The 17,646-nt window shown below is 40.8% G+C and overlaps 1 protein-coding gene across 3 annotated transcripts in view; it reads left to right on the plus strand.

Moving 5' to 3' along the window:
* ppp1r9a (protein phosphatase 1, regulatory subunit 9A) overlaps window positions 1-17,646 on the plus strand; it is a 265,269-nt gene that overhangs the window by 203,659 nt on the left and 43,964 nt on the right. For all 3 annotated transcript variants that reach the window (XM_048610696.1, XM_048610710.1, XM_048610703.1), the window contains one exon: window positions 430-628. In XM_048610696.1, coding sequence (XP_048466653.1) covers window positions 430-628 — 199 coding nt within the window. The remainder of the gene's footprint in view (window positions 1-429; window positions 629-17,646) is intronic.

The raw sequence follows: 17,646 nt of genomic DNA on the forward strand, positions 1-17,646 counted from the left end.
ATGAGCTAATGTTTATTGATCTTTATGTTTAGATGTATCCAGTAGGGAACTGCTCTGGAAAACCTATTGGTTGAGCAGTCGTGCTGAGGGATATGGAAAATGCTGAAAAATTAGTTGCTTTGTGAAAATTTGGGTACCAGTTGCAAAATTATTAACAAAACCAATCAAAAATGATGGAATGATCAAGTACCTGCAGATCTAAATATCTTAAAGCGACTATTATCTTGGCTGATTCTTAAGCAACCCCGATGACTTGGCACCCAACATATCTAAATGTTGGGAAATAGTCTGCAGTATGGAAACCTATTAGCTGTAGCTAAAAAGTGGGACAGTGTACTAATCGGAGAGGAAACACTTTTGATGATACATTGAAATTTATCAATAATAATGGATGCCTGCATTCATAAGTTTTTGTGATTTTATAAGCAGGATCTCCAAGGATACCCTGGATAGCTTGACAAGTACCATTTCAATAGGAGAAACATCTTCCTCCGTCTCACCATGTGTACTTTTATCCTGGTTTGGAGAAAGTGCCAGAGGATACAATTCTTCCAGTAATATGCCATCCCCGAGCAGCTCAACAGAACCATCTTCTGAGAGCCTAAGCCCAGAGAAACAGAGATATAAGGTAATTTACTGGTTTTTTTTAAATCTGTAATGCAAGGTGATGAATTTATTAATCTTTTTAAGTAGAAATCAAGACATGATTGCGCAATATTAGATGGAAACATTTGTGATGAGCACAAATATACATTTCCATTGCTTGAACTGTGAAAATTAAAGTTGATTTGTAATTAATTGATCTGGTGGATTGGGTTATTATTATAGAGTCATATAGAGTTATACAGCATTGAAACAGACCCTTCGATCCAACCAGTCCACGTTGACCTTGTTCCCAAACTAAACTAGCCCTGCTGCCTGTGTTTGGCCCATACCCTTCCAAACCTTTCCTATTCACGTACTTATCCAAATGGCTTTTAAACATTGTAACTGTACCTGCATCCACCACTTCCTCTAGCAGTTCATTCTACATACTAACCACTCCTTGTTGCAAAAAAAATGCCCCTCATGTCCTTTTTAAACCTTTCTCCTAGCACCCCCTATCTTAAGGAAAAGACCTTTGCTATTCACCCTACCTATGCCCCTCATGATTTTATAAACCTCTATAAAGTCACCCCTCAACCCTGATACTTCAATGAAAAATGTCCCAGCCTATCCAACCTTTTTTTATAACTCAAACCCTGCATTCTTGGCAACATCCTGATAAATCTTTTCTAAACCCTCTCCAGTTTAATAATATTCTTCCTGTAACAGGACGACCAGAACTACACACAGTACTCCAGGAGAGGCCTCATCAACGTCCTATATAATCTCAACATGACGTCCCAACTCCTATACTCAAAGATCTGAGCCTGCAAATTATACTGACTATCTTGTGTATAAACAAATAAAAATCTGAAGAAAATCTACTTCTCCCTGTACTCTCGAAATCAAAATTATGATTAAAGAATGTATTGACCCAGAATTTCTGCAGTCAACATACCTACATCTGTTTTAACTGACAGAGGTGGTATCATGATAATGCCATTTGATCAATCATTCAGAACCCAAGGCTAATGATCTGGGGATATGAGTTCAAAGTCTACCGTGACAAATGGTGGAATTTAAATTCAGTAAAATTTGGAATTTAAAGATGTTTCCTTTTTGTGAGCATCTAACCACTGCCAATTATCATAATAAAGTCTCGTTCACCAATGTCCTTGAGGAAAGGAAATTTGCCATCCTTGTCGAGTTTGGTGATTCTGAACCCACAGCAACCTGGTTGATTTTTAACTGCCCTCTGAGCAACTAAGAATGGAAAAATATGCTAGCCTAGCCAGCAATGCCCCACATCCCATGAATAAATAACAAACACTGGTCCTCCCAAAAGCAACTTAAACCAAGGTTTCTCAGGAGCCTCAAAATATGCAGCCATGTAACAACTGTTGTGAAACAAAATGCAATCCACATTCAGAAGTCAAGAAATGTACACTGTTGCCTTTATCTTATTGATATTGTGAAAGTTAAAGGTTGAAGCTATAAAACTATTATTTTTAGATCTTAAAGTACATTTAAGAAAATCTAATAATGAAACCATTTCTCTTTTTCATGTAAGATTCTGATAATATTAAAGTTTAGTCAAAGATGTAGAAAATTACTGTCATAGGGGCGACACAATGGCTCAATCGTTAGCACTGATGCCTCACAGCGCTAAGGACCTGGGTTCATTCCCACCTCAGGCAACTATCTGTATGGAGTTTGCACATTCTCCCCTTGTCTGCGTGGGTTTCCTCTGGGTGCTGTGTTTTCTTCCCACAGTTCAAAGATGTGCAGGCTAGGTGGATTAGTCATGGGAAATGCAGAGATACAGAGATAGGATAGGGGATGCATCTGCATGGGATGCTGTACAGAGGGTAGGTGTGGACTTGATGGGCCACGTGGACTGCTTCCACACTGTAGGGATTCTATGATGATTTTCAGTAAGAAAAAAGAAACAATAAGCTGAAATGCTGGAAGTAGTTACATAGAGTCATATGGCACATTCAATGTTGAGTATAAATTTACATCTGCTCTGAAATTACATGAGTACATAAATTCACCTTCACAGAACTTTCATTTTGGGACAGAGGAATCTGAGTTAAATTAAGTGAGGTTTCAATGGATATTACTCTTGAGTGCAGTGAAAATGATTAAGGTAGTTCTGTGCATTGAGAGGTGCTGGCATAAAACAAGTGGAAGACACTTGATTATCAGTTTATTCAAAATTTCCATGCATGATTCAGATGTTATGAAATTGTCAAATGGAAATTATGAGGCCATTATCATTTTTTTACGTTGTTGTTTTTCCTATGGTACGGACTTTGCAGTCATAATGGTAACAAAGCTATAATTTGTGTCCTTTGTTATTATTCCTGTGAAACTAACAGCATTTTTGGGAATCTGATCTTGCACATTTAACCCTGGAAATTGAGAAGTTGTTGTCAATGATTCTTAGCTTCTCCATTGGTTTCATTTTTGAACTCTTAAGATGGAAATCAATTTGAAGCCATTGAGCTAATAAGAATTTCCACTTTTGCACTGTAATGTCACCATTGAATACTTCTGAGAAGTTATGTCTTTTTGATGAGTTGTAGCTAGATTTAAACAGTGTTCTCCTACATCAAAACTAATTCTCAACAACCTCTCTTGCTTTGGAAAACTAATTTTGTATCCTTGGAATGTAATTTTTTGGCTTTATCATTATTCCACCTTTTTAAGAAAATCTTTAAAAATTGCATTTATGATCATTTAGTTTTTGCTGCAAATGTCCCGATCTTTATTTTACTTCCTGTAAGACTTGTAAAAAGTGAAGGATAATCAGTGGATTTTACTTTCTGATTCGGTCTCTGAAAATCTGTCAACATGTTTTGTTACTAATCCTGAAGGATAATGTCACTGTTGCTGGAGATCTTGACTAGCCGCCAAATTCAAATAACATCAGAAAAGATCCAATTTATGTCGCAAAAATTAAATGGTTCTCCAAGGTCAGTGGTATGCACTGTTGAGTTGTTGCTGACTGCAAAATCTAGGCTAATTTCTTTGGCTTGCAAAACATCTGGCGCTAAAGAGTTGCAAGTATATTTCTGAGTATGTGTCATTCTGAAATTGAATTCTTCCAGAGAACTTCGTATGATTTCAATGCGGAGAGTATTGGTTTTTATTTAAACCCAAAACTTTCTTTAACAGTCATCTGTAAACTGTAAATATATCTGTATCTCACTTTCAATATGGATCATAATCTCCAATAAATCCAGCTGACAGCATTGGTAGTTCATTAGCAAGCCATAACAGACACAATGGGTGAATAGCCTCCTTTGTACTGTAAAATTCTATGATTCTATTATTGGTTCAAGGATGTCCATTTTGACCAGCCTCTCTATTTTAGATAGACCTTTGGTCCGATTTCAGGCACTGGTCTAGCCTTGCAACATTTTGCTTGATTCTCACTCTTCATTTTCAGCTTGAAAGGGATCTTTCCCGTGTTTCCCAGGTCCCCATTGAAAATAATGGCACGTTTCTTTAAAATGGAGGTAAATCAATCTCAGAATCTGACAGGTGACTTATTTCAACCCAGTTGAGTTTTGATTTTCTCCAATCACTTTCTTTCCAGCAAAGCTGGAAAATTTCCTTTGATAACGTGTAAGGATAAATCTTCAGACTCAGTATGACCAAACATTCACATTGATACCAAAAGAACTGCGGATGCTGTAAATCAGGAACAAAGACAAAGTTGCTGAAAAAGCTCAGCAGGCCTGACAGCATCTGTGAAGGAGAAAACAGAGTTAACGTTTCGGGTCCGGTGACCCTTCCTCAGAACATTGATACATTCCCTTAAAGGTGCGACTTTGCCTTCATACTTTCTTAGTACACTTTTTGAGGGTTGCACTGCAGTATGACTCAGCTGCTTCTGGTACACCCTTTCAACAATCAAATGAAACTACAGCTCCAGTGTCCATCACCATTCTTACTGGTTTGCTATTCAGTAAAGGAGTGACCAGTATCATTGGTTTCACCAGCAATGGCGAGTACATTTAATAATAGCTCCTCTTTGGACTGAGAGCCTGGTTGTTTTCATGTCCTTTGTGTACCGTGTAGGTTTTCATACTACTGTTCATTTTCTGTAGTTTTCCTCGATGTTGTTCATGTTTCTTCCTCCCAGCACCATGCCCGTTCAGTGCACCTTTTTTTTTTGCCTCAGCTTGTTTATACCAACAATTGGCTGCTGCAAAACCTATTTTTCAACACTGATCATACTTTTAACTCTGCATTGGTGATCTCAGCTACCATTTTGTGAACTCTTATGCCTGTGTTTAGCTGTTGAGCTTTCTTGGTTACTAGTTCCATTGAAATTGCTATTTCTAGTGTTTTTTTCAAATCTAGGTCTCTTTTATCAGTGTTCTCTTTTGGATTATTCCACATCTTAAACCACACATGAGTTTGTCTTTGTTAGCATCATCTACGTTCTTCTGAATTTTCAGAATTCTCTAACTTAGAGTCATACAGCATGGAAACAGACCCTTTGGTCCAACCACTTCATTCCGACCATAATCCCAAACTAGTCCTATCTGCCTGCATTTGGCCCATATCCCTTCAAACATTTCTTATTCATGTGTTTATCCAAAGACTTTTAAATGTAACTGTTCCTGCATCCACCACTTTGTCTGGAGGTTCATTCCACACACAAACCACTCTTTGTGTAAAAAAAAAACTTACTCCACATATCTTTTTAAACTTTCTCCTCTCACCTTAAAAATATGCTCCCTAGTCTTGAAATCCCCCAACATAGGGAAAAGACACCTACCATTCACCTTATCTCTCTCACTCATGATTTTGTAAACCCCTGTAAAGTCACCCCTCAACCTCCTATGCTCCAGTGAAAGAAATCCCAGCTTATCCAGCCTCTCCTTTATAACTCAAACCCTCCATTCTTGGCAACATCCTGGTAAACCTCTTCTGAACCCTCTCCAGCTTAACAATGTTCGTCCTATAACAGGGCAACCAGAACTGCATACAGTTCTGCAGAAGGGGCCTCACCAACATCCTGGACAACCTCAACATGACGTCTCAACTCCTACACTCAAAGGTCTGAGCAATGAAGGCAAGTGTGCTAAATGCCTCCTTAGCCACCCTGTCTATATGTGATGCAAACTTCAAAGACTTATGTACCTGAACCCCTAGGTCTCTCTGTTCTACACCACCATCCAAGGCCCTACTTTTAATTGTATAAATCTTGCCCTTGTTTGTTTTAGCAAAACGCAGTATGTCGCATTAATCCAAATTAAACTCCATCTGCCACTCTTCAGCCCATTGACCCAATTGATCAAGATTTCTTTGTAATTTTAGATAACCTTCTTCACTGTCCACTGTACCACCAATTTTGGTGTCATCTGCAACCATACCTTCTATATTCTCAAATAAATCATTCACATATTGACAAACTAAAGAGAACCCAGCACCGATCCCTGTGGAGCACTGCTGGTCATAGACCTCCAGTCTGAAAAACAACCCCCACTCTCTTGTCTCTGGTCGTTATGCCAATTTCGTATCCAATTGGCAAGCTCATGCTAAATCACATGTGATCTCACTTTACTAATTAGTCTACCATGTGGAACCTTGTCAAATGCTTTATCAAAGTTTGAGTGAACAATGTCTACCGTTCTTCGTTCATCAGTCTTCTTCGTTACTTCCTCAAAAAGCTCAATCACGTTTCTGAGACATGATTTCTCTCGCACAAAACACAACACCACACCAGACTCTTTAGGATGTTAGCAATTCTTTTCCCCCAATAATACTCAGCCTTCATCTCACTCTGCTGAAGTCCCCTATACGCTGACCTTGCTGTTTACAAAAAAAAGCTGAGGTTACAGAAAGAAAAAAAGTCTAATAGGTCGATGAGGAGGAACATCCTGTTCACAAGTTTGATTTCACCAAAAATCTTCATTTATGTGTTATGTTTAGAGAAGAAGGATGGAGAAATATTGGACGGAATCTTATAGACATCTGAGTTATGTGGGCTATTGTGAGATGTGTAGCAGAATCGGGCGAGATGTTCAATGAGAATCATCTTCACATCGAGATCATTATGCCACATTTTTTACATTTTTCTCGTGGTGAGGTTCACTAGGCAGCAGGGATTTCCTGACTAACACTTGTTAAATGCCTTGTTAAAAGCCCCACTTGCAACATTAAGTGGGTTATGGTCTTACAAAACACATCAAACAAAGTACCTGTTGAGGAATGCTCCAAGGCCACTGGCAACGCATACCCTAATAACTACGGATATTGGCATCCAACATCTGCCTGACTCTGAGAACCCTCAAGCACGTGTCCAATCCACTTACAGGATGTTTCTGTACTTCAGCACTGAACCTCAGGCTGCACCAGCAGCTGCCATTCTAATGATGCAGCAAGGACATTGTGCACTCGAACACACACCTAATTCATGAACTGGACCAGGCTACATCTCTGGGATCAGTGAGCCTACTTGGATGATCATCACATCCCTGCCTTGCATTGCTTTGCCTTTTTCTGCAGTCAGCTAGAGATACCAAGCTCAAATTAATAATATCTGTGTTCTATTTAGATTCAAAACCAGGAAGCTCGTTGTAGTTGTCAACACACCTTTATGTAAGTAGGAGATAGCCTTTACTCTGGGATTCTGGCACAATAAGTCAAGAGTAGCCTCCAAGATCAGTTCAGGCTCTTCTTGGGGCAGCCAGAATCAGGATACTTTCCCCAATATGAGTGAAGAGTAGAATGATGAGCAGCACCTTTCTGACCTTCCTGGAACGAGAGGGAGGCAGGTTATTAAAGGAGGCACAAGTTGATGGGATAGTTACTAATGCAGGTGGAGAAATGTTCCAAGCAGGTGAACAGGCAGCACAGAGGGCATGTAGGGTTAATAGCTTCATGGGTTGGGTGGGTAAGGGTCAGTAGGGAATGATCTTGCAGCAGTATTGAGAGTGGTGGAGCATAAGACTTGGTGAGAGGTGCAGGTAAATTCACCATAGTCCCAGAGGACCATGGGGCTGCTCTCATCAGAGAGATGACTGGTGATGAGTTTACCTGAGGATTGCCTTGCCTCAAGTGAAGGATGAAATTGAGAAGGCAGAACTTTCATGGTGACCTCAGCTGTTATGGGAATTGAACCTACATTGATACCATCACTCTGCATCGCAAACCAGCTGTCCAGTCAACTAGGCTATCCAACAGTACCAGAGGTCGTGTGAGTGCGAGGTATCAGAGAAGGTGGTAGCACCTATGCTGGCAGAGTTGAGAAGGGCATTGAATACTTTCTATGATCACAGGATCATACAGCACAGAAACAGACCCTTTGCTCCAACTTGTTGACGCCAACCAGGTTTCCCAAATTAATTAGGCCTATTTTTCTTTTTTTATTCATTCATGGTATGTGGGCATCATTGGCTAGACCAGCATTTGTTGCATGCCCCTAATTGCTCAGAGGGCAGTTAAGAGTTAACCATATTGCTGTGGCTCTGGAGTCACATGTAGCTGGACCAAGTAAGGATGGCAGTTTCCTTCTCTAAAGGGCATTAGTGAACCAGATGCGTTTTTCCCATAATCGTCAATGGATTTCTGGTCATCCTTACACTGTTATTTCCAGATTTTTGTTGAATTCAGATTCTACCATTTGCCATGGTCGGAATCAAACCCAGGTCCCCAGAGTATTACCTGGATCTCTGGATTAACAATCCAGCGATAATACCACTAGGCCATTGCCTCCCTTTGCCTATGTTTGGCCAATATCTCTCTAAACATTCTTATTCATGTACCTGTTCAAATGTCTTTTAAATGTTGTAACTGTGCCTGCATGTACCACTTCCACTAGCGGCTCATTCCATATATGAACCAACCTCTGTGATGTCCCTCAGCCCTTTTGCTATTGGTGGCCTCACAAGATTGTTGGGAGAAAGTTTGTGAAGGAACAATGATATATTTCCAAGTCAGGATGGTGAGTGGCTGCACTGGGAACTTGCAGCTTCTGGCATATCTGCTGCCCTTGTCCTTCAAGATGGTAGTTGGTTTGGATTTGGACAGCATTATCTAAAGAACCTTGGTAATTTTCAAAAATGTAATATTTTAAATGCTACTACTGCTATGTCAACAGTGGAGGGACTGAATGTTTGTGGATGTGGTGCCAATTAAGCAGGCTGCTTAGGTCTTGATGGTGTTGAGCGCCTTGAGACTGTTGAAGTTGCACCCATCCTGGTAAGTGGAGAATATTGCATTACACTCTGAACTTTGCCTTGTACATGGCGGACAGGCTCTGGGGAGTCAGAAGGTGAGTTACTCACTACAGGATTCCATGCCTCTTACCTGCTGTTGTGGCCACTGTATTCATATTGCTGGTTGATAATGTTGACAATGGGTGATACAGCTTTGAAAATATCACTAATTGTTGGATGTGTTTGCTGACGCCAGCACATGCATGCTGTGTGCTACTTAAATTTGCGTATGTGTATTTAAACTAGTCCAAGGTGAGGACAGAGCGGCCTGTGTCCTTATTGCCTGCTCCTACCACCCTCATTTTCCATCACTGAATCATGTTTCAAAACTGCGTTTCTTCTCTGTGCATGAGCCATATAAGCTTTGCATATGAAGCCATACATAAATTTTACATGATGTGCATTTCTGGATAAGTACACAAGCACTGTTGCCCACAGTTGCAAGTGCCAGTCAACACTGCCTTGAAGGACAATGGTAGCATTCTCTCTTGGCAGAGATGGTCATTGCCTTGCTCTTGTGAAATGGCTCAACTAAAGGTAGGAAGATCTGATATACTTAAATCTTCTTGCTGCCACACTTAGTCAAATGTAGCCTTGAGGAAAGAGGAGTCACTCTCACCTCACCTCACCTCACCTCACCCCTGGAATTTGGCTGCTTTGTCCATGTTTGAACCAAAGCTGTAAAGTGGTAAGGAGCTCAGTGGCCCTTGTGGAACTCAAACTGAATCTCAGCAAGCAGATTATTTCTAAGCAAGTGCTCCTTGATAGTACTGTTAATGTGTTGATGAGAGCTTCCATCACTGAACTGATGATCAAGAGTATGCTTTTGCAGCATCCAGTGTCTCAAATCCTCCTTGATGTCATGTCGAGTGGATCAAATTTGCTGAAGACTGGCATCTTGATGCTGGGGACCTCAGGAGGAGGCCAACATAGATCATTCACTCAGCATTTGAGTAATTTGATAGATTTTGAGCAAGACCGATGAATAGAGAATGTGTCAAATTATGTTTGGCAGAAAATTTCCCTGTCTCCCCTCTGCATTTGCATTATGTCATTTGTGTACTTGGTCATCCAAATTATTTGTTTTGCAAAAATGAATGACCTTGTGCTTCTCCAGTGCATCCTCTCCACCAGTTTTGCTCACTCAATTACATAGAACATAGAAAAGGACAGCACATGAACGGGCCCTTCGGCACATGATGTAGTGCTGAATAAAACACCAAATTAAACTAATACATTCTGCCTGACCTTGATACAAAGCCTTCCATTCCTTGCATATTTATGTGCTTATCTAAAAGTCCCTTACATGCCCCTATCTTATCTGCCTCTGCCACCACACCTGGCAGTGCATTCCAGAATCCTACCACTCTTTGTGTAAAAAAAAAAACTTGCCCCTCGCATCTCCTCTGAACTTACCCCTCTCACCTTAAATGCATGCCTCCTAGTATTAGATATTTCAGATCTGGGAAAAAGATTCTGACTGTCAATAGCATCTATGCATCTCATAATTTTATAGACTTCTTTAAAGTCTCCACTCAGCCTCTGCTGCTTCAGAGAAGAAAACTTGACGTCTTCTAGCCTCTCCTTTTAACTAATACCCTCTAATCCAAGCAGCATCCTGGTAAACCTCCAAAGCCTCCACATCTTTCCTATAATGTGGCGACCAGAATTGAATGTAATACTGTTAAGTATGGCCTAACCAAAGTCTTATAAAGCTGCAACATGACATTCTGACTATTGTACTCCGTTCTCCGACTGATAAAGGCAAGCATGCCATGCACCATAGATAACAAGGTGTAGAGCTGGATGAACACAGCAGGCCAAGCAGCATCAGAGGAGCAGGAAGGCTGACGTTTCGCGACTAGACCCTTCTTCAGAAATGGAGGAGGGGAAGGGGGATCTGAAATAAATAGGGAGAGAGGGGGAGGCGGATAGAAGATGGATAGAGGAGAAGATAGGTGGAGAGGAGACAGACCGGTCAAAGAGGCGGGGATGGAGCCAGTAAAGGTGAGTGTAGGTGGGGAGGTAGGTCAGTCCAGGGAAGACGGACAGGTCAAGGGGGCGGGATGAGGTTAGTAGATAGGAGATGGGGTTGGGGCTTGAGGTGGGAGGAGGGGATAGGTGGGAGGAAGGATGGGTTAGGGAGGCGGGGACAAGCTGGGCTGGTTTTGGGATGCGGTAGGGGGAGGGGAGATTTTGAAGCTTGTGAAGTCCACATTGATACCATTGGACTGCAGGGTTCCCAAGCGGAATATGAGTTGCTGTTCCTGCAACCTTCGGGTAGCATCGTTGTGGCACTGCAGGAGGCCCAGGATGGACATGTCGTCTGCGGAATGGGATGGGGAGTTGAAATGGTTTGCGACTGGGAGGTGCAGTTGTTTAGTGCGAACCGAGCGTAGGTGTTCTGCTAAGCGGTCCCCAAGCCTCCGCTTGGTTTCCCCGATGTAGAGGAGGCCACAACGGGAACAGCTGATGCAGTATACCACATTAGCAGATGTGCAGGTGAACATCTGCTTGATGTGGAAAGTCTTCTTGGGGCCTGGGATGGAGGTGTAGCACTTCCTGCGGTTGCAGGGAAAAGTGCTGGGTGAGGTGGGGCTGGAGGGGAGTGTGGAGCGGACAAGGGAGTCACGGAGAGAGTGGTCCCTCCAGAAAGCAGATAAGTGTGGGGAGGGAAAAATGTCTTTGGTGGTGGGGTTGGATTGCAGATGGCGGAAGTGTCGGAGGATGATGCGTTGGATCCGGAGGTTGGTGGGATGGTACGTGAGGACGAGGGGGATTCTGTTTTGGTTGTTATTGCGGGGAGTGGGTGTGAGGGATGAGTTGCGGGAAATGTGGGAGACATGGTCGAGGGCGTTCTCGACCACTGAGGGGGGGAAGTTGCGGTCCTTGAAAAACGAGGACACTCTATCTACTTGCGTGGCCACTTTCAGGGAGCTACAGACTTGAACCCCAAGATTCCTCTACGTCAATGCTGTCAGGGTCCTGCCATTAACTATATACATTTCCTTAACATTTGATCTCCCAAAGTGCAGCATGTCACACTTAACCAGATTAAAATCCACCTGTATCTGCAACTGATCTCTCTTCCTCTGTATCCTTTGACAACCTTCTATGCTATCCACAACTCCACTGGTTTTTGTATTGTCTGCAAATTTACTAACCTACCCATCTACATTTTCATCCAAGTCATTTATATGTATCACAAACAGCAGATGTCCCAGTACGGATCCCTGCGGATCACCGCAGAGGAAATGGTTACCCAAAAAGCACAATCTGCCGTCACCTCCGCAACAGACCATGATAAGAAGACACAACATGGCCAGGCACACTAGTCACCCTACCGTACATCAGAGACATATCAGAGATGACCACAAGACAGACCACTAGGTATCAGGGTAGCCCACAAACCAACAATTAACCTGCGGCAGCTACAGATGAACGTAAAGGATCCCATACCCACCACCAATAAAACTAAAGTAATATACAAAATGCCATGCACGGACTGTGAGAAACATACATAGGTCAAACAGGAAGAAAACTGACAATAAGGATACACAAACACAAACTAGCCACCAAGAGACACGACCAGTTCTTACTGGTCTCAATACACACGGACAAAGAAGGATACGAATTCAACTGGGACAACACATCCATAATAGCACAAGCCAAACGGAAATATGCCGGGGAATTCCTGGACTCCTCGCATTCCAACTGAAACTCCATCCAAACACATTGAACTGGACCCAGTATACAAACCATTGAAAAACAGAACCGGAAGTAAGGCCAACCACCCTAGCAGACCGAGGCATATAAATAACAAGCAGAACTGAACACCAATGCTTCACCGGAGGCACACTGACGAAGTTACCTAGCAGGTTTGCGATCAAACTCACTGGCTCGGCGAGCAAGTATGCAACCTTATCCTCTTGTTTTTAATGTAAGTGTAGAATGCCTTGGGATTCTCTTTAACCATACTTACCAAGGTAATTTCATGGCCCCTTGCTGCTCACTTAATTCCCTGTTTGAGTTCTTTCTTGCTCACAGGCCCTGTCTGATTTTAGCCTCCCTAAATCTTATACATGCTTCAGTGGCTAGATTCAGTTAGAAAAATATCCATATGGCCACGCAGCAAGAATCACACCACCAAAACCAAAGAGATTGGATAAACTGTCAAAAGAAAGGAAGGGATAGTCAGCATGGCTTTGTTAAGGGAACCTGATGGCTTATAAATTTGATTGATCTTCCTTGTCACTTCCTCAAAGAATTCAATCAGGGTAGTGCAGTGGATGTTGTTTACATGGATTTATGTAAAGCATTTGACAAAATCCCATTAAGCAGACTGGTCAAAAAAAGTAAAAGCCTGAATTGGATCCAAAGTTGGCTTAGTAGAAGGAAACAAAGGGAAATGGCCAATGGCTGCCCTTGCACATAGGAAGTGGTTTCAAGTGGTATTTTGCAGGGCTCAGTGTTGGAACCCCTGTTGTTTGTTTTATACATCAACAATTAGGACTTGGCCGTGAGGGCACAATTGGGAAATTTGCAAATGACACAATAATTGGCTGTGTAGTTGATAGTGTAGTGGATATCTGAAAGCTTCAAAATGATATCGATGTATGGTGGAGTGGGCACAAAAATGGGAGATGGAGTTCAACTCTGATAAGTGTGAGATAATGCATTTACAGAGGTCAAACAGTAAAAGGGAACACACAATAAATAAATAAATACTGAGATGGGAAGATGAAGGGTTGATAAGGGGTAGATTTTAGCATGCAAGTGTACAGGTCCCTAAAGGTAGTAATATAGGCAGATAAGATGGTAAAGAAGACATATTGGAATGCTGTTGATCATTGGCAGAGTGTAGAGTACAAAGTAAGGGTATAATTAGGAAACTGTATAAAGACACTGATGAGGCCACAACTACAGAATTGGGTGTAGTTCAGGTCACCACATTACAGGAAGAAGTGTGCAGAGAAGATTTACTAGAATGTTGTCAGGGCTGGAGAATTGTAGCTACAAGGAAAGATTGAAGAGGTTGGGGTTGTTTTGGAACAGAGAAGGATGAGGAGTGACATGATTGAAGTGTACAAAATTGTGAGGGGTACAGGTAGAGTAGACAGGAGGAGCCTGTTTTCCTTAGTGGAGAGTTCAAAAGCCAGGAGTCACATATTCAAACTAAGTGGCAGAAGGATTAGAGGGAACATGAGGAAAAGCAATTTTACGCAGAAAATGGTGGGTATCTGGAATTCGATACCTAAGTAGGTGGTGAAGGCAGAGACCCTAAACTCTTTTAAAAAGTACAAGGATCCTTAAGTGCTATTAGCTGCAGAGTTCTGAGCCATGTGCAGGAAGATGTGATTAGAAAGGGCATCTGGGTGTCTTTGGGTTGGTATGGACAAGACTGGCAGAATGCCCCCCTTCTGTGCTGATCATTTCTATGATTCTATAGTAAAACTGATGCTCATTTTCTCTCATCAGAAAGTTGCTGTAAAAACTGAAGTTGTCAAAGCCTTAGAACTGCTGGGCTATGAAGTGTCTTGACTGGTAAAGCCTTTCTCGAGAACAATAAACAGATTATGGGACATTTAAACGTTGCAATACCTAACACTTGTAAACTTGTTCTGAAGCTTCCCAGTTAAAGATTAGAATGGCGAAGAAGAAGTCAAGTCAGACATTTGTCGAATTCATTGAGGAAAAAGGAGCATTATGGTATCAATTGTTTCATTAATTGAATTTCAAGCAAACCTTTGAAAATGTGAGAGGAGTCATGATTATGGAAAAGTTCAGAAGTAGCGTTCCAATAACAATTGAATCCTATTTGGGTGAGCATCAAGTGTCTAAAGTCAATGATGTAGTTGTCCTCCAGATGCATATGATATTTCTCATAGATGTTAGGATATTGTCATATGTAAAGCATGACTAGATGAATAGATAAGAATAAGAGTTTGGGGAGAAAGCAGAAGTTGTTCTCATTAATAAAATTGATTGTACAGAGAATAAAAGTGATGTTAGAAAATTGTTATGTTTTAATTTCCTCAAGACAAAGCATGGTGGGAGTAATAGGAAAACTTCAGGTATAAAGGAAATGGATGTTAAACCTGTTGTACTAATACACAAAAAGAAATTCCACAAGAAAAACTATCAGAAAATGAAATTTAGAACAAACTCTGCTTTTAATTTTTTTACAGTGGAAGTAGATAGGGACAAGAAGGGTTGAGAAGAAGTTTATATTTCAATTGGAAGTCACTCCATTTTTTTTCCAAGCAAGAGCATAGAAAGATTGTTATCCAGTGAAATACTAGTTGTGATCCAGGCTTATTGTTAGGAAAGGATTTAAATCTTTTTTCCAGAAAGTTTGCTGAATCAGAATGTGTTAATACAATGTGTTCATGGGCAGTGTGCATCTTTCCCGTTACGTAAAGTAAATCTAAATTGTGCTCTGACGTAGTTGGAATGCTATAAAAATATAGCACCTAAATATAGCACCTAAAAGAAGGCATTCCTAATAATGCAACGCTTCCTCAGTCCTAAACTGAAGTACTGGATGATCTTAAATGGCGATGTTTGGACTACTGTCAAAAATTGCATGCTTATTCTCTCATCTCCAACAATCTCTCACTGGTCACTTTTGGAACAAAAACAAACAAAACTTTTATCCCTGCCACACTAATGTAAACCCTTCTGAATGGCACCGTCAAACCTCCCTGCCAGGATATTACGTCCAGCTTAGGTGCACCCATTCTTCTTGTACAGTTTTCACCTACCCCAGAAGACGTTCCAATGAATCACATATCCGAAATCCTACCTCCTACACCAGCTCTTTAGTCATGTATTTAACTGTACTATTTTCCTATTCCTAGCTTCACTGGCATGTGGCACAGGAAGTAATCCCGAGATCAGTACTGATTGTATGTGTGTGTGCGCGTGTGTGTGTGGGTGGTGGGGGGTGGGGGGCGGTGGGGAGGGGGGTGGGTTTGAGGGGCTGTAGTTTAAGTTGCACAAAGTTGTCTGTTGTAATAAGTAGTTTCTCTGTAACTTAAACGACCTGGTGTGAATTGCTTTTCTCCTGAAAAACAATCAAGCAAATTGGTCATTCTTGTGGTCTCATTGGAATTTTTTACATCTTTACTTTTTCTGATAGCTGTGTGACAGTGGGCATGATTGTTGCTGTACTGTCATAGATAAAACATGACATTGGTAACGTTTGCAGCAAAAGAAAGAAATGAGTAGCATAAATCAATCAAGACTGTTGATGAGGTTGCGTTTGATGGGCTATTTGGCCTATTTCTGTCTTAGGTGTTATGTTCTGCTGTTTCCATGGTGGAACTCATCTGAAGTTGTCATTCAAAGTTAGGGGAGAACTGAATACAGTTGATTTAAAACTCCAAAGCAGTTATACTGCATAGTTTGCATTACTCCAAAGCAAAACATGGAAAATAACTAAACATAAACAGTTTCTTTTTGACTAACAGATATTAAGCAACATAAGGTATAATTATACCAGTGCAAAGCAAGCTTTATAAATGGCATTTAAAACTTTGAAAAATACCTAAACAATTTATTAGTTTAACTTGAGTGTAATATATGCTTCGCTAACACAGAGCACGGTAAGAGAGACGGTTGCTTCTTACTACCCTTTTGTTTTTTAACCTTTTTTTTAGTCCATCTGCATTTTCTAGGATATGTTTCATGGGTGTTTGTCTCCAGCACCATAAACATGTGCCAATTATTCAAACAACCTTTGTAGACAGATTAGTTTATAGGGTCAGGGCGTCACAGGTGAGAATTGTCTTCATTCTTATCCAGCATTTATACTCAAACACTTTCACTCATTGAAAGTAGCAATTACTGAAAGCTACCAAGGAGTGAGAATTTTGGCTAATGTATCTTGCAGTGGTGTGGAGGCTCAGTGCAGTACCCCCATAGAATATTCCCATAGGGTTAGCTGATTCTGAAGTGACCTGTGAAGGGAGGTGGCTTCTGAGTCATGTTAAAAAAAATTACTCAGTATTTCAATGTAAATACGAATCCATATTGCTTTGCCTAGCTTTAAACTACAGGGGTAACGTAGCGATTTTGTGATGTACGTATCTTTTTTTTTGAGGAACCAAGTTGACCACACAAAATGAATCATATACCATTAATCATACAAAATATATCCAATACAATTTATAATCTGATGACATCAGCGCCAACCTGAACATTTACAAACTTGTGCATTGTTAGATTAATTACCATCAATATTCAATGCTGTATATTCACCTTCATAGCCAGCTTCTCATTGTAAGGATAATTGCACCCATAATGTGAAGTGGGTAAATTTATATTTGGGCATTAACTGATAAACATTGCTTTCAAAAGGCAAGATACTGCATGACACCCAAACTATTAACCTTGTCCTGTTAAAACAAGCAATGAATATTGGAATATCTATGGAGATGCAACATAGAGGTTACAAAAGAATAAACCCAATCTCCATTCCATTCTGCTAAGTTTTGCTTACACTCATTTTAAATCTTATGAGCACTGCAAATATTGCGGAATTGGGTCTTGAGGGTGATTTTAAAAATCTGGACACAAAGAAAGTTCTGGCCTCCTATCATAGTATGCATTTTTTTGGATATGCAATTCAAAGTTTCAACTCATTTAATCAAAATTTATGCATGTTAGGTGATTATATTTTTAAGAACCTGCAGTTAGTGAAGCTTTCCAGTTTTTAATGGGACTTCCACTGATACCATAATTCAAAGAAACAGAAAATACAATGCAGGTCTTAGTAATGAATGAAAACACTCAAAACATTATAATAAATAAGCTAATT

This window comes from Rhincodon typus, chromosome 2 (genome assembly GCF_021869965.1).
Source record: "Rhincodon typus isolate 14 chromosome 2, sRhiTyp1.1, whole genome shotgun sequence".
NCBI lineage: Eukaryota > Metazoa > Chordata > Chondrichthyes > Orectolobiformes > Rhincodontidae > Rhincodon > Rhincodon typus.